This window comes from Gossypium hirsutum, chromosome D12 (genome assembly GCF_007990345.1).
Source record: "Gossypium hirsutum isolate 1008001.06 chromosome D12, Gossypium_hirsutum_v2.1, whole genome shotgun sequence".
Lineage (NCBI taxonomy): Eukaryota > Viridiplantae > Streptophyta > Magnoliopsida > Malvales > Malvaceae > Gossypium > Gossypium hirsutum.
In genome coordinates, this window is record NC_053448.1 from 49,332,697 (window position 1) to 49,349,842 (window position 17,146).

The window sequence follows — 17,146 nt, forward strand, 5'->3', positions numbered from 1 at the left end:
AATTACATTTTTTCACTTTTAATGAGATGGATTCGTTTTTCAAAAAGGGTTTATTTGTATTTATTTATTTTCTTACTTCTTAAATATGATGCATGTTCTTTGAACTTCATTCCATTGAATTTATCAAATAATTTTGTTAAAGTATAGATATAGTTTTTAACTTCTTATTTATTTGCCTTAGTTTATATTCACATGGGATTGAACCCTATACCCAAGGGATTGACCCCCATTTTAAGAGGTCCATCATTTATGTTTTGGTCAACTTTTGGTAGCTTTCAGAACGTATATAAAAAGCGGGAAAATATTTTCAAATAGAAAAAAAATGGTTAATTTCTCATTGACAAGTTAATTTTTATTTTTAAAAAAACGCCAAACATTGTAAAACTATATTTCGAAATCGAAATCGAAATTATTTTAGTTTTTCTTTCCTTAAAGAAAAACACCAAGTCGATTTTAATGATTATGTTGGAACAGTCATAACTTAAAAAAAAAAAAAAACTCGTCTTATATAACTATATGAATTCTCTTAAATTTATTCTAATTAATTTTAATTAAGTTTAAATTTAGTTATTCAATTAAGTGCTTTTAGTAGTTCCTTCTATGGATATGTTATAAAAAAAAAAATCTGTCTTCCTTATGTTTAGTATTACAAATCTTTTTCAACATACTGATTATACTTACTATTCCTGCACATGCAGAAAAAAAAAATCACATTCGCTTCGGCTACAATTACTTACAACTTAAGACTGATGTCCTTCAACTATCCTAATCTTATTATTCCGGTGAGGTTAAGGTGGCGGTGGGGGCAAATTTAGTAACCTGTAATCGGTGGTTTGATAAGGCTTTGCTGACGTCTTGTAACCCGCCTTCCCACGTGATGGAGGAACGAGGGTAATAGCAAATGATGTTGGGATTCCTTTCTTTTGCCACTATGCTACCTTATATACTGTACCAACCAGTCCAAGCTCTGTTTAGTCAACATTATCAGTAAATTTTAATGTAATGAAATCAGTGATAAATATGAAGCAGAGCAGCAACATTTTTAGGCATTATAACGATGTAATAGAAGATTATCTTTTATAGCAATACTATTCCATTGTGTATTACTAGTCTTACCTTCATGCATTCAGGCAAATCATTATCTTTGGTTCTCATATGAATCTGCAATAAACACAGGTAAAAGTTATGTGAATCTTTGACACTTTTTATTGACAACATCAGAACATAAGGACGTTTTCGCATGAATTTGGATACCATATAATATATATACGATTAATTCAGGTCAAGGAGTCATTTATGCTGTGTTTTTTACCTCAATGACTTGGTGATACGGTCCATGTTGATTGCTATCCATGGAAGCCATGATGACGACACCAGCGGCAACAGTTGAAGGCCAATAACGTAGCTGTTCATGGTCTGACAATGCAAGCACTGCCAGGTACTTGGCCCTTTTTTCAACATCTGCATCGGCCTTGGCTGCTTTCAGATAGAACCTAAGGATGATTTTTTGTAGATAAAATCTTGGTTCAGCACTTGTATAATGTTGTCTAGGATCTTTCATTAGAACAAAATAATAATAAAAAGAAGTGTACCATAAGAAGTTATAGATGGTAGGCAGGAAACATTGGAAGTTGAGAACCTCCATCACCAGCCATTCCATGGCCACCACTTCATTTCTGCTGTACTTGTTGGTTCCTATGTAAATAGTCCTTTGCCGCACACTGACATAGATAATTAGCCACAAGTTCACATTAGCCAAAACCCCTCTTTTTTTGCCAAAAGCTAGGTTCGTGGAAAGAGTGAATGGAACTTAGCTTATAACCTGTTGTAAGGCTGATTTTCTTCGATTCTGGTGGCCAATGCAAGGCAGGCTATTCCAACGATCTGAAGACTCCTTTTATTTCTGAAGAACCCTTTGCTTAAGAATCTGTCAAGCAAGCAAACGCCAAGGAAAATTGTCTCCTGCTGAAACTCCTTTGCAGTACATTGCTGCTTATTCATAATTAGCAAACACGAATCATCTTTAACAACAGATTATCATTAAACAAGTTTACAATATAAAATATACATTAAGTCACGCTACAGTCTAGTTTATAACAAAGACAGCCATAACAAAAAAAAAACCTTCATACATCGTCTATTACGTGGAATTGCTTTAAGAATCGAAAATCGAATTCCAATGCTTTTTGATCTTTTCTTTCTCTATTAGAACTTCAAACCATCTAACTCACCATCTTGATATAAAAGGACGTCAGCAACAGAGAATCGGGTTTAGCTCAAAACGACGAGTTGTTGGACGCTTTGATTAAGCCCATTGAACGAGTTTGATTTTACACACAAGTCTCATTCGGTTACAAGCTAATTTGGGTGAATACGCTCGCTTTAGCACCGAAATTACTTGTCACTGTAAGTGAGAGCAGTCTATCACCCAACGGTTCAAACAAGATAAGATAGCCTTGGCCAAAGCGAAGCAATCCAAGGAAAGCAAACTAACTGTAGATTATTCGAGTAACGACTCAACTTTCATGAACGTAATGAGTGGTAGTATGTCTTTTCATGGACTAAAATGGTGATGTGTCGCAATTTGATTCAATTACACAGGGCTCGTGAAAAATCGTCAATGCAAAGAACATCTAAATGTACTTCTTTGCTTTGATTCAAGCTTATTTTCAAACGTGTTCAGAAAAATTAACCAAAAAAAATGACTGACCTCAACAATCCAGCGGATCATGAAAGAACGTTGCTGGAGAATAAGATCGCCGTAGTCAGTCATGAATCGGTATTCCTCGGCATAATCATGCAAATAAACTTGTCGTCTCTCTCTGTCCCTCAACCTTTTGTAACTCTCCTCGTCTTCCTCATTTTCAAATCTCGCCAACTTAAAAACAAAAAAAAAGAACACAAATCATTAAATTAATTCAAATAAAAAATTCAACATATAACTGTAAAAAAGACTTGAGTAGACTTATTACTGTAGAATTAAGTTGACGCTCATCTTCAGCGTGCGAAGTAAATTTAGGATCTAAATGAGAGGATGATCTGGAGAATTGTTGTTTGAACTCGAGAAAAAGAGAGTAAGTGGCTGAAGTAGGAGAGTCATTTGTTGATTTCTCAGAGAATTGGCTTCCGGAATCATAAGATAGTAAAGGAGTATAATCTGAAAAATCTAAATCCGATGTTTCAGGGAAAAAATCTGATTGCAACTCAGAGAACACGGTCTCGTGACTCGATGAGTAATCAGATACGAGTACGACTTCTTCCAATGAGAACTGTTCATTGCAAGCGAGATGTGAAGAATCTAAACCGGAGAAGCTCTTCGGCTTTTGGTCCACAACGGACTCCGAGTTCGAAACTGTGAAATTGGCGTCCACGACGTCTTTTACATTCTCTTTGATTGCAGCGTCTGAATTCGAAGTTGAGGAGTATTCAAAGCCGGAAGTCACAGAAACGAGGTCGTTTTCTTTATTCTCCGACGAGAGTTTTGAGATTTCATGAGGAATCAGCTCGACGCCGGAAATGTCAGATTGCGTAGCCGCTCCAAGAGAAGCAGAAACCGCGTCGTTTTTCTCAGTTTTCTCCAAATCTTGGCTTGCCTTTCTCAACTTAGAACTTCGTTTCCCAAAGGCAAGAAAATCAGTACCAGAATTCGATTCGACGCATGAAGATTCACTCACTTCAGCAGCTTGTTCATGTCCTTTGGCTTCTAGCTCCTTCTTGTAATACGATCTGGTGATCCTCCTAAACTTTGACTCTCCAATTCCTTCATTTCCTAAATTCTTCTTAGCTTTAGCTACACAGCCACCTTTGATTTCAGCGAACTTCCTCTTCTTTTGATTAGAAACACTGCATGAATCGCAAGAAACATCAACAACGTCGAAGTTGGAGCAAGAACCGGAATCAACGGAGAGATCAATGGTTTGGTTTTGGATAACAAAAGAAGCGATCTGAGAACGTCCTCGCCGAGGTCGCTTCGAACGGAGTTTCTTAATTATGAATATGGACGACGTTGCAGCCAGTGGCAGTGCCTCTGGTTCCATTATCTTTTGGTTCTTCGTTGATTTGATATTCAATTTCATTTCCAGTGATTTTGCTTAAAATTTGATTTAGGATTTTTGAAAAAGAAGTTTTGTTTGGAAATAGGTGTTTGAATTAAGCAAAAGGTGGCGAAGGTGAAGTTGAAGCTATTCGGTTATGGACGTTGTGGGGGGCGTAGTGGGACTGGGACTGGTACTGGTACTGGTACGGGGGACTACTGCGTGATAGATTTTTTATATGCTGTGTGCGGCCTTACGCTAGTACCCATGAAGATGCATTTATACTAATGCTTTAATTAAATTGTTTTGCCTAAACACAGGCCTTTTCCCTCTTTTTTGGCCATTAAGAAGTCACTGCCTGTTAGCTGTTACTCATCTTTAATCATTGAGCTCCTTCTTCAAACTCAACTGAACTAATAGTATCTTTTATTATGTTCAATTTCTGATGTGCAGGATCCATAAGTATGGCAAGCACAGAGTATACTTTTAAACACTCATGAGAGATTTTCTTCCATAGAAACTCTATTTTCAAGTAAGAAGAGACGAGAGAGGTTTAGAAGGCCATAGTTTTATAAAACATGGATTTTATTTCAAGGCTAATTCTTATTTTACAACTGACACTTCTTCATCCTTATATAGAGGAGGAGGATTGAGATAAGCAGATAAGAAAGAATTTGCTTTTACATCACTCATTAAAGTAAATAACATGACTCAGCATACTTTTCAAAAGTAAAGAGACACAATAATTTTACATTGGGATAAGCAGATAAGAAGGAATCTGCTTTTATGCTATTGTCACATCTGTGTCTGTGTCATAGTCTGTATCAATATCAAAGGTGATATTCAATTCTTCAATTTTCTGCCTTTTCTTTTCACGGGCTCTGTAACACTTGAGCTCCAGCTGTTCAATTCTTTTTTCAAGGTCATCTGGTGGTATCACATCATCATTATTGCATCTGGGAAGTAGTGGATCTTTTGGAGTACTTGGTCCCTCTTCATGTGTATCCTTCCAGACATGTGTGTCTTCAATTATTTGACTGCAGTGCATGGGATAATCTTGAGACCATTCTTTTGGATCTGGTATATTAGACCAATATTCTTCTAGGGCCTTTTCAATGGATGGATTTGCTCTGATACCAATAGGGAGCAGGTGAGTGAGAAGCAAGAGATTAACGATTTATAACAGCAGGTATGCTATGTCTAAACACAGGCCTTTTCCCTCTTTTTTGGCCATTAACAAGGCACTGCCTGTTAGCTGTTAATCATCTTTAATCACTGAGCTCCTTCTTCAAACTCAACTGAACTAATAGTATCTTTTATCATGTTCAATTTCTGATGTGCAGGATCCATAAGTATGGCAAGCACAGAGCATACTTTTAAACACTCATGAGAGATTTTCTTCCATAGAAACTCTACTTTCAAGTAAGAAGAGACGAGAGAGGTTTAGAAGGCTATAGTTTTATAAAACACACGGATTTTATTTCAAGGCTAATTCTTATTTTACAACTGACACTTCTCCATCCTTATATAGAGGAGGAGGATTGAGATAAGCAGATAAGAAAGAATCTGCTTTTACATCACTCATTAAAGTAAATAACATGACTCAGCATACTTTTCAAAAGTAAAGAGACACAATAATTTTACATTGGGATAAGCAAATAAGAAGGAATCTGCTTTTATGCTATTGTCACATCTGTGTCTGTGTCATAGTTTGTATCAATATCAGAGGTGATATTCAATTCTTCAATTTTCTGCCTTTTCTTTTCACGGGCTCTGTAACACTTGAGCTCCAGCTGTTCAATTCTTTTTTCAAGGTCATCTGGTGGTATCACATCATCATTATTGCATCTGGGAAGTAGTGGAGCTTTTGGAGTACTTGGTCCCTCTTCATGTGTATCCTTCCAGACATGTGTGTCTTCAATTATTTGACTGCAGTGCATGGGATAATCTTGAGACCATTCTTTTGGATCTGGTATATTGGACAAATATTCTTCTAGGGCCTTTTCAATGGATGGATTTGCTGAAATATCCCATGGGGCTTGTAAATTTCCTGAAGGCCATATTTTTGAAGGAATGACCTTATTGAGTTGGCACAAATATTTCTGTAAGTGTTTCAAGTCAGCTGGATTTTCATAAACCTCCTTAAAATATGTTTTGTGGATCCATGAGCTTGGAAGAGAGGCTAGTTGAGTTGCTGATCCATTCTGCATAAAATACTGAGGCTTATAGAAAATAATGACTATCTATTGAACACAAGTATTTTTAAGAAATTCGAACATGAGCATGTCTGCCCAATATTCCAAAGGATAGAACCATTTGAGAAAAGTTGCTAGGTTCCTCATTTCAGGAGTCTCTTCATTGTGGATTGCTAGGGTTAGGAAATGTTAGAGATCATGGATAAAAACTCAATTCCTATGTGAAAGAGATGAGTTAAGTACCAGAACATCCACTTTAATTCCTCTAGGAATTCTCCAAACTGGAATTTGATTGGGTTTATGAAGGGGTATTTAGGATGAAGACCTAAAGGTTTAAGAAATAATCCTCCAAAATTCCTAAAGACATCTAACTGATAAGCAAGCATCATGTTCATGGCTTCTTTATGGAATCTTTTTTCTAGAATCAAAGCTAGAACTTCAGGAGGATGTTCAGGGTGAGAATTTGGGTTACATGGAAGGGAAAAAGGTGAAGGTGGCTGTTGATATTGTTTCTTTTTTCCCTTTGAAGAAGAAGGTTGGAACATAAAGACTTCAACGGGTTTTGGAGTTTGGACTTGGGCTGAATTTTCAGGTAATCTGGTAAGGATATCTGCAAGAACATTATCCTTGCCTTTAATGTGCACAACATCAAAGGAAAATCTGGAAAACCACTCTGCCCATCTGAAGAGTTGAGAATGTGGAACTTCCTTCTGCTTGAATTTGAGCATTTTTGGAAAAGATGACATATCCATTTCAACAAGAAAATGATATCCTGTTAAGTGAAACTGGAATTTGGTGATTCCATATTTTACAGCAAGAATCTCTTTGAAAGTGGAGTGATAATGGATTTCTGCATCTGTGAATCTTCCACTCTTATATCCGCAAAGTCGTCTTTTTCCATTTTTTTCTTCAAAAAGTATTGCTCCCCAATATTTATCACTTGCATCAGTCTGCAAGATTCTTTTGTCACTGAATGGGATTTGTAACGGTGGTAAGTGCGTTATTTTTTCCTTGATCTGTTGAACAGCCTTTGTCCAATCAGTCTGCAAGATTCTTTTGTCACTGAATGGGATTTGTAACGGTGGCAAGTGCGCTGTTTTTTCCTTGATCTGTTGAACAGCCTTTGTCTGTTTGGACTTCCATGGAGGTGGATCTTTTTTGAGCATTTTTCTCAGAGGATTTGTTAATTTGGCTATCTTGGGAACAAAATCCCTAAGATAATTAACTATCCCGAGAAATTGTTGAACTTACTTCTGGGTGAGGTTTTTGTCAGGAAATTTTTTCAATTCTTCTGCAATGTTCAGACTTGGTTGATATCTTCCATCTTTAATGATCATTCCAAGAAACTCAATCTCCTGCTTGTTGATCTGCATTTTCTTTTCAGAGAGCATTATTCCAAAATCAAGAATAATTTGCTTGAATTTGTTGAGGAGAATGACATGATCATGCTCATCAGGGCTGTAAAGAAGAATATCATCAATGTATATCAGAGCTTGATCCATGATAGGCTGAAAGATTTTGATCATAGCCTTTTAGAATTTTGAAGGGGCTGTCTTGAGTCCAAAGGGCATTACAGTCCACTGGTAGTGTTTATTTGGAATACAAAAACCAGTTTTGGGCCTGTCTTCTGGTTCTATACCCAATTGCCAAAATCCTACTTTGAGATCAAATTTTGAAAAGATTTGGGCCTTTGCAAGACTTGAGAATAGGCAATTTCTGTTGGGTAAAAGGAATTTATCATCTTGAAGAAAATGATTGAGAGGTTGGTAATTGATTACCAATCTTAGCTTTCCACGAGCTTGCTCAGATCTTTTGTTGACATAGAATGCTTCACATGCCTATTGTGAGTCTGAGGCTTCTATCAATCCTTCTGTTTGCAATTGTTGACATTCTTGTTCAGCTAGCTTGAGATGATCTGGATTCATTCCAACATGACTAGCCTTTGTAGGATTGATGTCTTCATTTTTCTTGAAAGGAAGTTTGATGAAGAATCCTGAATTCTTCCATAAAGGATGATTGCATTTTTTCAAGAAATCTGAGTGAGAGTCTGCACATGTCTTTTGTTTCAGTTCTTCAACAACTTCTTGAATTTTGTCAGCATCGATTGAGAATAGCCTGGGAATTGGTACATAAGGCTTGAACATTTTTTTGTACCTTATTCCATCTGGGAGAATTCTTAATTGTTTGGCTTTAAGATATAAATCAAAACCAACAATAAGATATTTTCCAGGAAGTTTTGATCCCAGTATTGTAGTGGTAATGGAACAGGTGGGGAAAAACTGGATCCTGATATGCTTGCTTTTCAGGTTTGTTGTGAAAACCTTTCCTGATGCTGAACTGAAATATCTGGTATGGGGCTCCCAGTATTCTTCTGGCAGAATTTCTGGATTCATGATAGATTCTGCAGCTCCAGTATCAATGAAGGCGATTACAGTAATAGGTTTACTGTATTTGCTCGTATAGATGGAAACTGGAATGTGAGGAGCTGTAATCTCTGTGGAAGCAACTTGAGGAATAGTGGAAACAGAGTTACAATTCATTAATGGCTGGACCATCAATGATTCTGATGAGGAGTAATCTGAGTCTTCTGAGTCGCTGTATGCAAAACTTTGGATTGCACAGATTGATTGGTCATTTGGCTCATCATCAATAGAGAATAAAGATTCTATATCATCTTCATCAGTTATCTTGATTCCTGATTTCTGCTGGATTTGCTTGATCATCTTTGCTCCTTTTTTGTTTTTTGGGCAGTTTTTCGCAAAGTGACCTTTTTTGTTGCAAATGTAACACCTCGTGGATTTTTCTTTGTTGGAAAATTTTTTCTTCCTTTTGAGGTATCTCCATTGGTACTTCTTTCTGGGAATCTTTTTTGAAGACTTTCTTTCCTTCTGAAAATGCTTCTTCTTCCTTGTAGGACAGTAACACGATTTTTCTTCCTTGTTGCATTTGATCTTGAGATGCGAGTCAGTACAGGCTTTGTCAATTCTTTTATCTCCATGAAGATAATCCTTGAAAACCTTTCTTCGATTGCAAATATCTTCGAGAGCAATGAAAGTTTCTTGTTGGATTTCTCCCATAGTCAGATTAAGAACATTCTTGTTTTGCCTGTAGAGGTTCTGATTGATCGCAACTTGAATAGGATCTGGAAGAGATGCAACCACTACTTGCTTAAGGCTTGGCTCCGATCCAAGGGCATAGAAAAGTTTCATCATAGCATAAAAATGCTTAGATAAATCTCTCTTTTGATAAGAGCAGCATTTTCTTTTGAAGAATTCCCTTCTTTTGAGTGTTATCAGATCTTCAGGATTACCAATAAGGATTACCAATAAAGTAACTATGGATAATCCTTATAGCTTGGGAAAAGTCTGTTAACACCAAAAATTGTAATTGATCTGCTTGAGTGACTGAATTCCACCAATCTTTTAGCATTACTGTAAATCTTGAAACAAATTCAGACAGGATGTTATAATGGCTTTCTTCTGTAAGTCTTCTAGTATCAAACCACAAATGAAATTCTTGTAATCTTGCTGGCCATTTGGAAATTGGAATATCATCTAAAGTGAAAACCATCTTTGTTGTGGAGACATACGGTGCTGATCTCGCATTTGATGGTTCTCCTGCTTCAGTCATTTCTTCATCTGATACTTCTTCAATTTTTACACCAGGAGCGACCAAAACTTCTGGTAAATCTGATTGATTGTCATCAATTTCTTCCTGTGAGAAAGGATTGGATCGTTCTTCAATTGATTCTGACTCATTGGTGCTTTCTGATTCTCTTGAGAAAGATTCTGAATCTTCTTCTTCTGGATCAGGATCAAAATCTGGGATTAGAGTTGTCTCTGATTCATGTCGTTCAGCTACAGATATCTTTGGCAGTATCTTATGACTGTAATCCTTTAAAAACCCTGTTAAGGGATTAGAAGGATTTTGTTCATTGATCATCAGAGATTTTGATATCTACTTTGGTGGTGGAGATGTTGGTGGTGAATAAAATTGGCTTTCTTCATCATCATCTTGTTTTTCCACTGGTCTTTTGCCTCGAGCTTTCTCCCTTCTTTTTTCTTCTTCACCTTTTTTCTTTTCTTCTTTCTTCTGAGCCTTGATTTGTTGTAGCAATTCACTGATTGTTGTTTTCTTCTTTGGCTCTGGAGGAGGGAAAATAAGTGATTGTGTTCCAGTATATCGAGGGCTATCAGTTTGTCTTATTGATGGGAAAAGTTCAATCCCATTTCTTGCTGGTTGTGGTGGTGGCAGTTTCCCGTTTTCTTTCAGATATTTTATCTGATCTTTGAGGTTTTGAATTTCTTTCTCTTTGGGCAAGATGAGAAAAGAAATCATGTCCTAAGGCAGCTGGTTCATGAGCAACTTTTTTAAGTCTCTTCTAGAAGATCTTAATAAGGTTCTTGATCATCTCAGAGTTTTCATCTGTTGTTTTTTCGATCTTTGAAACCTTATTATCGATCTGACAGACTTTATGATCAATCTTTTTGATTGCAGCATTCTGGGCTACAGCGTTTTCTGACTGCCAGTTCAAGGTGGCTTCTGCTGCTGCTATCTTGACTTGTTTTCCTTCCGCATCTGTCTGAAGTTTTGAAGAAATTTTTGGCACATGAAGATATTCATTTTTTGTGAATTCTTCAAGTGGCGGAAATTCTTGATCATAAGGAGAAGTTGATGTATACATGTAAATTTCTGGAGAGACTGGAACAACTGGAACTTTCATTTCTTGGCTGCATGTCATAGACTGGCTATTTTTCTGGACCCATTTATTGATTCTTTTGTAACATGGCTGCTTCAGAGATTTGGCTAGCCATTTTTGATCAGGGTCTGTTTTTGGAGGAGATGGTGGAGGAGTTTAAGATAGATTTTGGGCTTTAGGGGGTTGTGGTCTTTTTGCAGAGTAGTCCACAAGATAAACAAATTTGCCATTATCTTCCCCTAATGGACCAATATCTGGATCTCTATTCATCCATCTTTCATAAAAGCTTGCCTGTGTTGATTTTCTACTAGACTTCTTTTTTCTGGTACGTTTAATGTCTTCATCAAGTTCCTCAAAGACATTATTTTTGCACCCTTCACAGGAACAATTTATATCCCAAGGACAATGTCCTGAGGGATCTTTAAAAAAGTATAGGGGCTTCCCATCTGACTGGAAACTCTGGATTAATGAGGCTTTTGGGCCAGATGTCACTTCTTCTGGTGTTACTGGTTGTAACATCATCTGGGTCGTAAAAACAGGAGGAGTTGGGAGCTGCTTTAAGTGGCTGTGATCAAATCTGATTTCACTGGTTCCATCAGCTTTAGTGTTGATTTGGCTTTTGGTAGATTTGATCGCCTGGTTGTGCTGGTGGATCTGCTCATAATTTGTTACCCATTTTTCTGGAAGAAGCTTTAAAAGCTCTTGTTTGGGTATCTGCTTCGGCACATGTATGCAATGAGGTTCTTCCCTTGTGTTGACAGAAATTAAAAGGGAATCATCAGATCCTTGATTTGCCAATTTGAAGGCATGATCTTGGACCCTATACACTATTTGGACCCTATACACTATTTTAGTATCTAATTCAGTTTTATTAATTAATTATAATTTCTCATCAAATTAATTTTTTAATAATATATTCAACATATTTTTTATATAAACTTTAACTTGGCATGGTTGTTTAGACTTTTCTATAAATGTAAAATTGAATTAAGGTGTTAATTTTTATATAAATTTATAATATCATTATTTCATATACTACTAGAATTTAACTTTTTTTATCTTTTATGTCTGCTCTAGGTTTTAGGTTTGAAGTTCGTGATTATTCCTCTTAGTAATGTCATTTTCAAGATTCACTTGTGTTTTCTTTAGAGGTACAATATGCAAGGAGAAAATAACATCTGATTTTAAACAAAAAAACTGAGGCAATAGGTTGTTTCGATTTTGATTTAATCAGGTGATGCGGGTTGGTCAATTTTGACTTCGATTTAATTAATTTTGACAGTTGATTCTTGATTTTTTTAATCTCGAAATCAAATTGATCGAAAAACCCAACTTATTTTATCTTATTTCTAAATCATTTAAAATATATTTATTTTTATAATATATAATAAATATATTACTATATAAATCCAGCTCAATAATTCTAAACCCAACTCAATCAAATTGACCGAATCAATATCATTTCAATTTGATAATTTTTTTAAAATTAAAATCAATTAAATTGATTTAAAAAATCGATCGAATCAACTGATGTCTCCCCTAAATATGTGATATACATCCACAATAATAATAAATTTTAAACGTTTCATCATAAACATGAAATTATCCGAAATAATAATAATTATGAGATTTAACAAATTGCTAGTTAGCCACATTCATGATCAACCTGCTGCATGGATTCAGTATTTAGACATAGCGTAATGAAAAGAAGAAAAGAAACATATAGAAATTTTATATAAATTAGACATAAGATAACAGGCAGCAAGGATGCGCGGCTATTCGAAATTTTACTTTTCTTCAAATATTTGTTTAAAACTGTGTCCGGTACATATTTGAACACCAATATAGAAATATGATTCTTCAAAGATATGAACAAAATTAAACAAAATTTGAACATAACTTGTATCAGACACATTCATATGTTCTTTCAGAAGTTCTAAGTTCTGAGATATCTGCAATTGCCATCCATTTACCAGTTGGTTCAATCTCCACTTTTTGTGATTTCCTCATAATTTTGTAGTAAAAGCTCGAAACTACAAGTTTTTTCGAAAAGAGCTCCAGAACCTGTTATCTCCATTCCCATACCAGAGTAAAGGGATCCGTCTTCATCTCGATTTCCATCATCATCATTATTCCCCCGAAAATCGTTTGCAAGAAGCTTTTCCCATGCACCATCATCGTGCAAATCCGGAGGAAGGAATGGTGTATGACTTTCATCCATAAGTGCCTTAACAAAATCAATATCCATCCAAAAATCTTTGGTTTCAGATTCATGAGGATTTTCAGAATCTATTATTGGTGTCAATACAGGCTTTGAAGTTTCGATCGTTGGTGGCTGATACCGGACTATCATATGCTCAGAAGCCACTGGTTCAGTGTCCTCTGAAACTTGTTCTAACATATTGTTTGCTTCAGTCATGCGCCAATTATTTTCTTTCGGTTGAATCAGTTGGACCAAAAATCCCGGGCTTTGCATCGCCATTATTAAGAATGACAACAACTGTTGCTGACTTTTCTCCATTCCTTGAAGACGATCCTTCAAGAGAAGCAACTTATTGTCCGCAATCTGCTGGTACTGCCCAAGTTTAACTAATTCCTGCGTAAGAGCATTCTTATCGGTCTTCAAATTTTCAACCTCATTCCACAGCCTATTATTTTCATTGTTTTCGAATGATCCAACAGAGTTCTCCGGCTGCTGTTGCTGCTGCAGAGACTTACGCTGCTCAGGTCCCTGAGAGTATTTCCGCCTAGCAATATTCTTCAGCAAGTCTTTTTGACCTCTGACAAATCCATCATTTGCAAATTCCCAACGATCGGTATCAATTTTTCTAAAACCCTGGAAAAACTTTCAAGTGTTACTACTTGTCAATGTCTTCAATAATGGTTAGTAATTCAAATAGAAAACAGCCATGCATTACACACCCCCTCCTCCCAAAAAAATTGTATTCTAATGCAACCGGACAAATATACGGGCATGTACAAAACACACGTACAAAGATGCTATAATTGCTCACTAAATCAAACTGCTTCATTTCTATCATAAGCAAATGTATCCTGAGTATCAAGATTTCTGGTTTATTAATCCACTAGTATTGCCGGTTGACAGAAATGACAAGAGGTACATAATATAGGTCAACCGTGCCTCTAATTATCTAATGATACTGCATCCATCTATGTTGCTTTGACTCTTATTATTTTTCGAAGCACCCATGTCTGGCATTCATGCCTGGCACATAACCAAACATGGGTATGGGACATAACTCTCCATGAACCCTCTAGATACGCAGAAATACTTCAGAACAAAAATTGAACACTCCCTTATCCAACACTTACGTCCAAGTAATATAGGTATAAGCTCATGTATCAGATACGAACTAAGCTGCCTACCTGCTTAGACTCAGCATAAAACATTTAAATTCAGCATTTTATGGGCTTGTGTGATTCAAAATGTCAAATTAATGCCCTAGACAGCAAAATCCCGCACAAACAGCACAACCATTAAGGATTCCATTGTTTGAAAGTTGCCCTAATCGAGAATGATTTAGTGAGAAACCTTCTAGTCCAGAAGCAATTACTTTAGTACATCATGTAAAAGTTTATTGTTCATGGTTACAACAACTATCAGTTGTAAACGAAGAAAATTCATTAGTCGACCAAGCCCAGCCTATATGTTCGGACCTTTATTTTCATATTCAATAGATTTAACTAATGAAAAGGCACCCTGAGGCTATTGAAACTCATTTGACGAATACTTCATGGTGGAACAGATCTAAAAGGGGATCCTTTATCAATCAGCAGAACATTCAAAAACAATGAGAGACCGGAAAAAACAAGAGGAAAGACCGAGATAATGTCAACCAAAATGCCAGCGGAAAAGGGGCAAAAGTAGTTAAAGACTCTGCCTCTTTTACCACCTACAACAAAGTACAAAATCAAGATGGAAAAAGTTTAACAAAGTTGCAGAAATACCTTATGATTACCTTCTAAATAATCATGAAATAAATCACTGAAAATAAACCACTGAAAAAGTATCAAGAACTTAAATCAATAAATCATTTCATTCTGATAACACAAATAAGAACCAAATAGAGCAGGAAAACACGAGGGCAGATGACTGTTGGAAAATAGCAGTTGGATAAAATAATTTCAACAGCTTTTTCTAAAATCTAACCAAAGGGGCATTAGACAACATTTAGATGTTGCTCATTGTTAGAACTGTGATATTAGCCATGAATGACACTAAAGTGCCCTATCAACACAAAGAAATTCCTAATTTCAATTATGCTTAATCACCATTTATCACTCTGCAACTCGCGAATCGCACTTCAGGGTGTATTGTCAGTGTATTCTTCCTAACAGTTAGTCTATGAACTTTTTAAAAACGGTATAGAGAATCATAATGATGATGAATACAAGGCAAGAACTTTAGAGTTCCACCGAAAGCTGACATTTACTATCTCTTTTAACATGTAGTCCTGAATTAGGCACACAATATCAGGATACAAAGCAAATAATTCCCCCTTTTGGTACCAACAAGAAATTTTACACTGTGATTTCGATTGAATCGAATCATTCCCATGAAAATGAAAGGATCAACTAACAAAACTTAGTCATAGTCAAGCTTTGTTAGGCCTAAGATAGATAAATAAATAAAGAAGTCCAACGAAGCCAACCATTTTTACTCTCATAAATCCAATCAATCAAACAAAAAAATTGAGCAAACATTCAACCTAACTGCTAGTGGTAGCGTATAGTCCTTTCCCCATCATTGCTACGTATTGAAACCAAGGCAAGAACCTCTACAAATTTAAATTCCGAAACTTGAATTCCCACTACTTAGAATATAACCCCAAGACTGCAAAGTGAACACCAAAATCAAGCTCTCACAAGCAAAGAACCGAACTCAAAACCACAAATAAAGCAATATTAACAAAATCCCAAATATTCAAAACAATAAAAATTCCAGCACAGATGTACCAAAGAACCCGATTCAGAACTCCAAGAACCCAACCACACATACACACACACAAAAAGGAAAGAAAGAAAGAAACCAATTTTGACGTGTTTTAAAAAGGAAGGAGGAGGAGGAGGAGGGTAGATGTACTGACATAAATATTGAGTTGCCTGATGAAAGAAGAGAAATTGCTGTGCTTGAAGTACTGAGGAAGCAAACGAACTGAAAATTCAGTCATATCCCAGATTACAAAGCTATCATTATTTTGGGTCCATGAAATTATTGAATTGGTAGCCTCATCATCTACCATTTCATAACATTTTCTTAGAAACGGTGCTATTGACTGACACCCAGTTTCATTGGGTTTCACCATACTGAAGTTGGGTAAGAAAAAAGAAGTTAGAACCTGAAAATAGAATGAAAATAATTAATTATAGATTGTTGTTTAAGAAAAGAGAATGAAAAGGGCGTGTTGGGGGTTTTATGAAAAAATCTTTGCTTCTTTAGAACCGCGTGAAGTTTGGAATATGCTGTGGAAAAACAACACCTCCCTCTCTCTCTCTCTCTCGTCTATTTGAAGGGGTCGCAATTGATGCAATGTACGACCAATCACCATAACTTGCGTCACCTTTTGGAGAATTGAAGGGATAACCAAGTTTCTTTGCTCTTGGCTTTGCTTTGTAATTACAGTTTCACTCCTATACTATTCCGTTCGTTTTAATCGATGAATGTCGATTCAATTTAGTGGATCGCTATTAGATCTCTCCAAAGGTGGGGGTAGTCCGCCCGGCCCGGTATTTAATTATTTTTGAATAGTGAAATGAATTTTTTGGGTGGATAAGGTCAACTAAAAAACGGGCTTGGGTATGAATTTTTTTCAGGATTGAATCGAGTCGGACACTTTTAATCGCTATTAATAAATTTTATAATTTAAAAGGATTAAATTAATTGATTTACAATATTTTTTAAATATAATTTTAAATATAATTTTCAAAAAAATTAAATATAATACTTAATCTATATAATCTATACTATATGTCTATAATATATGTATAAGCATGAGTTTGACATATTTAATAAAATTGGGTGGCAGTCAATAACATCGTCCAGTTAAGAAAAACTATTTTGTACATTAAATATAGTGTAAATATTTAATTATAATTATTTTTAAATGTCAAACCCTGTTTGAAATTGGCTCATAACTTATTGTAGTGGCTGGTTTGACCAACTGATTCTATTAACGGTTTATTTAAAAATGTTTGGT

At 35.8% G+C, this 17,146-nt stretch overlaps 3 protein-coding genes across 4 annotated transcripts; all 3 read right to left on the minus strand.

Moving 5' to 3' along the window:
• Positions 1–580: 580 nt before the first annotated feature.
• Positions 581–4,370, minus strand: LOC107943673 (cyclin-SDS). Of its 2 annotated transcripts, none has more exons than XM_041106947.1 (7): positions 2,973–4,370; positions 2,711–2,878; positions 1,823–1,989; positions 1,593–1,721; positions 1,313–1,493; positions 1,117–1,161; positions 581–946 (listed from the first exon to the last, which is right to left on the minus strand). In XM_041106947.1, the coding sequence occupies exons 1-7, from the start codon at positions 4,074–4,076 to the stop codon at positions 935–937; spliced, it is 1,806 nt and encodes a 601-aa protein (XP_040962881.1). In that variant the 5' UTR covers positions 4,077–4,370; the 3' UTR covers positions 581–934. The 2 variants fall into 2 exon arrangements, with proteins under 2 accessions (XP_040962881.1, XP_040962882.1); XM_041106948.1 differs by having other exon boundaries at positions 581–967; positions 2,973–4,369.
• Positions 4,371–11,084: 6,714 nt separating this feature from the next.
• LOC107943681 (uncharacterized) lies at positions 11,085–12,893 on the minus strand. The gene is made up of 2 exons (XM_016877468.1): positions 12,842–12,893; positions 11,085–11,785 (listed from the first exon to the last, which is right to left on the minus strand). The coding sequence occupies exons 1-2, from the start codon at positions 12,891–12,893 to the stop codon at positions 11,085–11,087; spliced, it is 753 nt and encodes a 250-aa protein (XP_016732957.1).
• On the minus strand, positions 12,698–16,328 carry LOC107946317 (heat stress transcription factor A-8-like). The gene is given in 2 exon segments (NM_001327506.1): positions 12,698–13,764; positions 16,037–16,328. Coding segments are annotated over 2 exon segments (1,074 nt in total). The 5' UTR covers positions 16,256–16,328; the 3' UTR covers positions 12,698–12,909.
• Positions 16,329–17,146: the final 818 nt, after the last annotated feature.

Bases quoted from the DNA above. Each gene is read 5' to 3' on its own strand.
- LOC107943681 (XM_016877468.1), bottom strand. From the start codon at position 12,893: ATGGCAATTGCAGATATCTCAGAACTTAGAACTTCTGAAAGAACATAT. The intron at 11,786-12,841 runs GTGTCTGATACA...AAACTGAATTAG, and splicing joins TTCTGAAAGAACATATGAAT to ATACTAAAATAGTGTATAGG.
- LOC107943673 (XM_041106948.1), bottom strand. From the start codon at position 4,076: ATGAAATTGAATATCAAATCAACGAAGAACCAAAAGATAATGGAACCA. The intron at 1,722-1,822 runs GTTATAAGCTAA...TATCTATGTCAG, and splicing joins GAAAATCAGCCTTACAACAG to TGTGCGGCAAAGGACTATTT. The intron at 1,494-1,592 runs GTACACTTCTTT...AATCATCCTTAG, and splicing joins ACCATCTATAACTTCTTATG to GTTCTATCTGAAAGCAGCCA.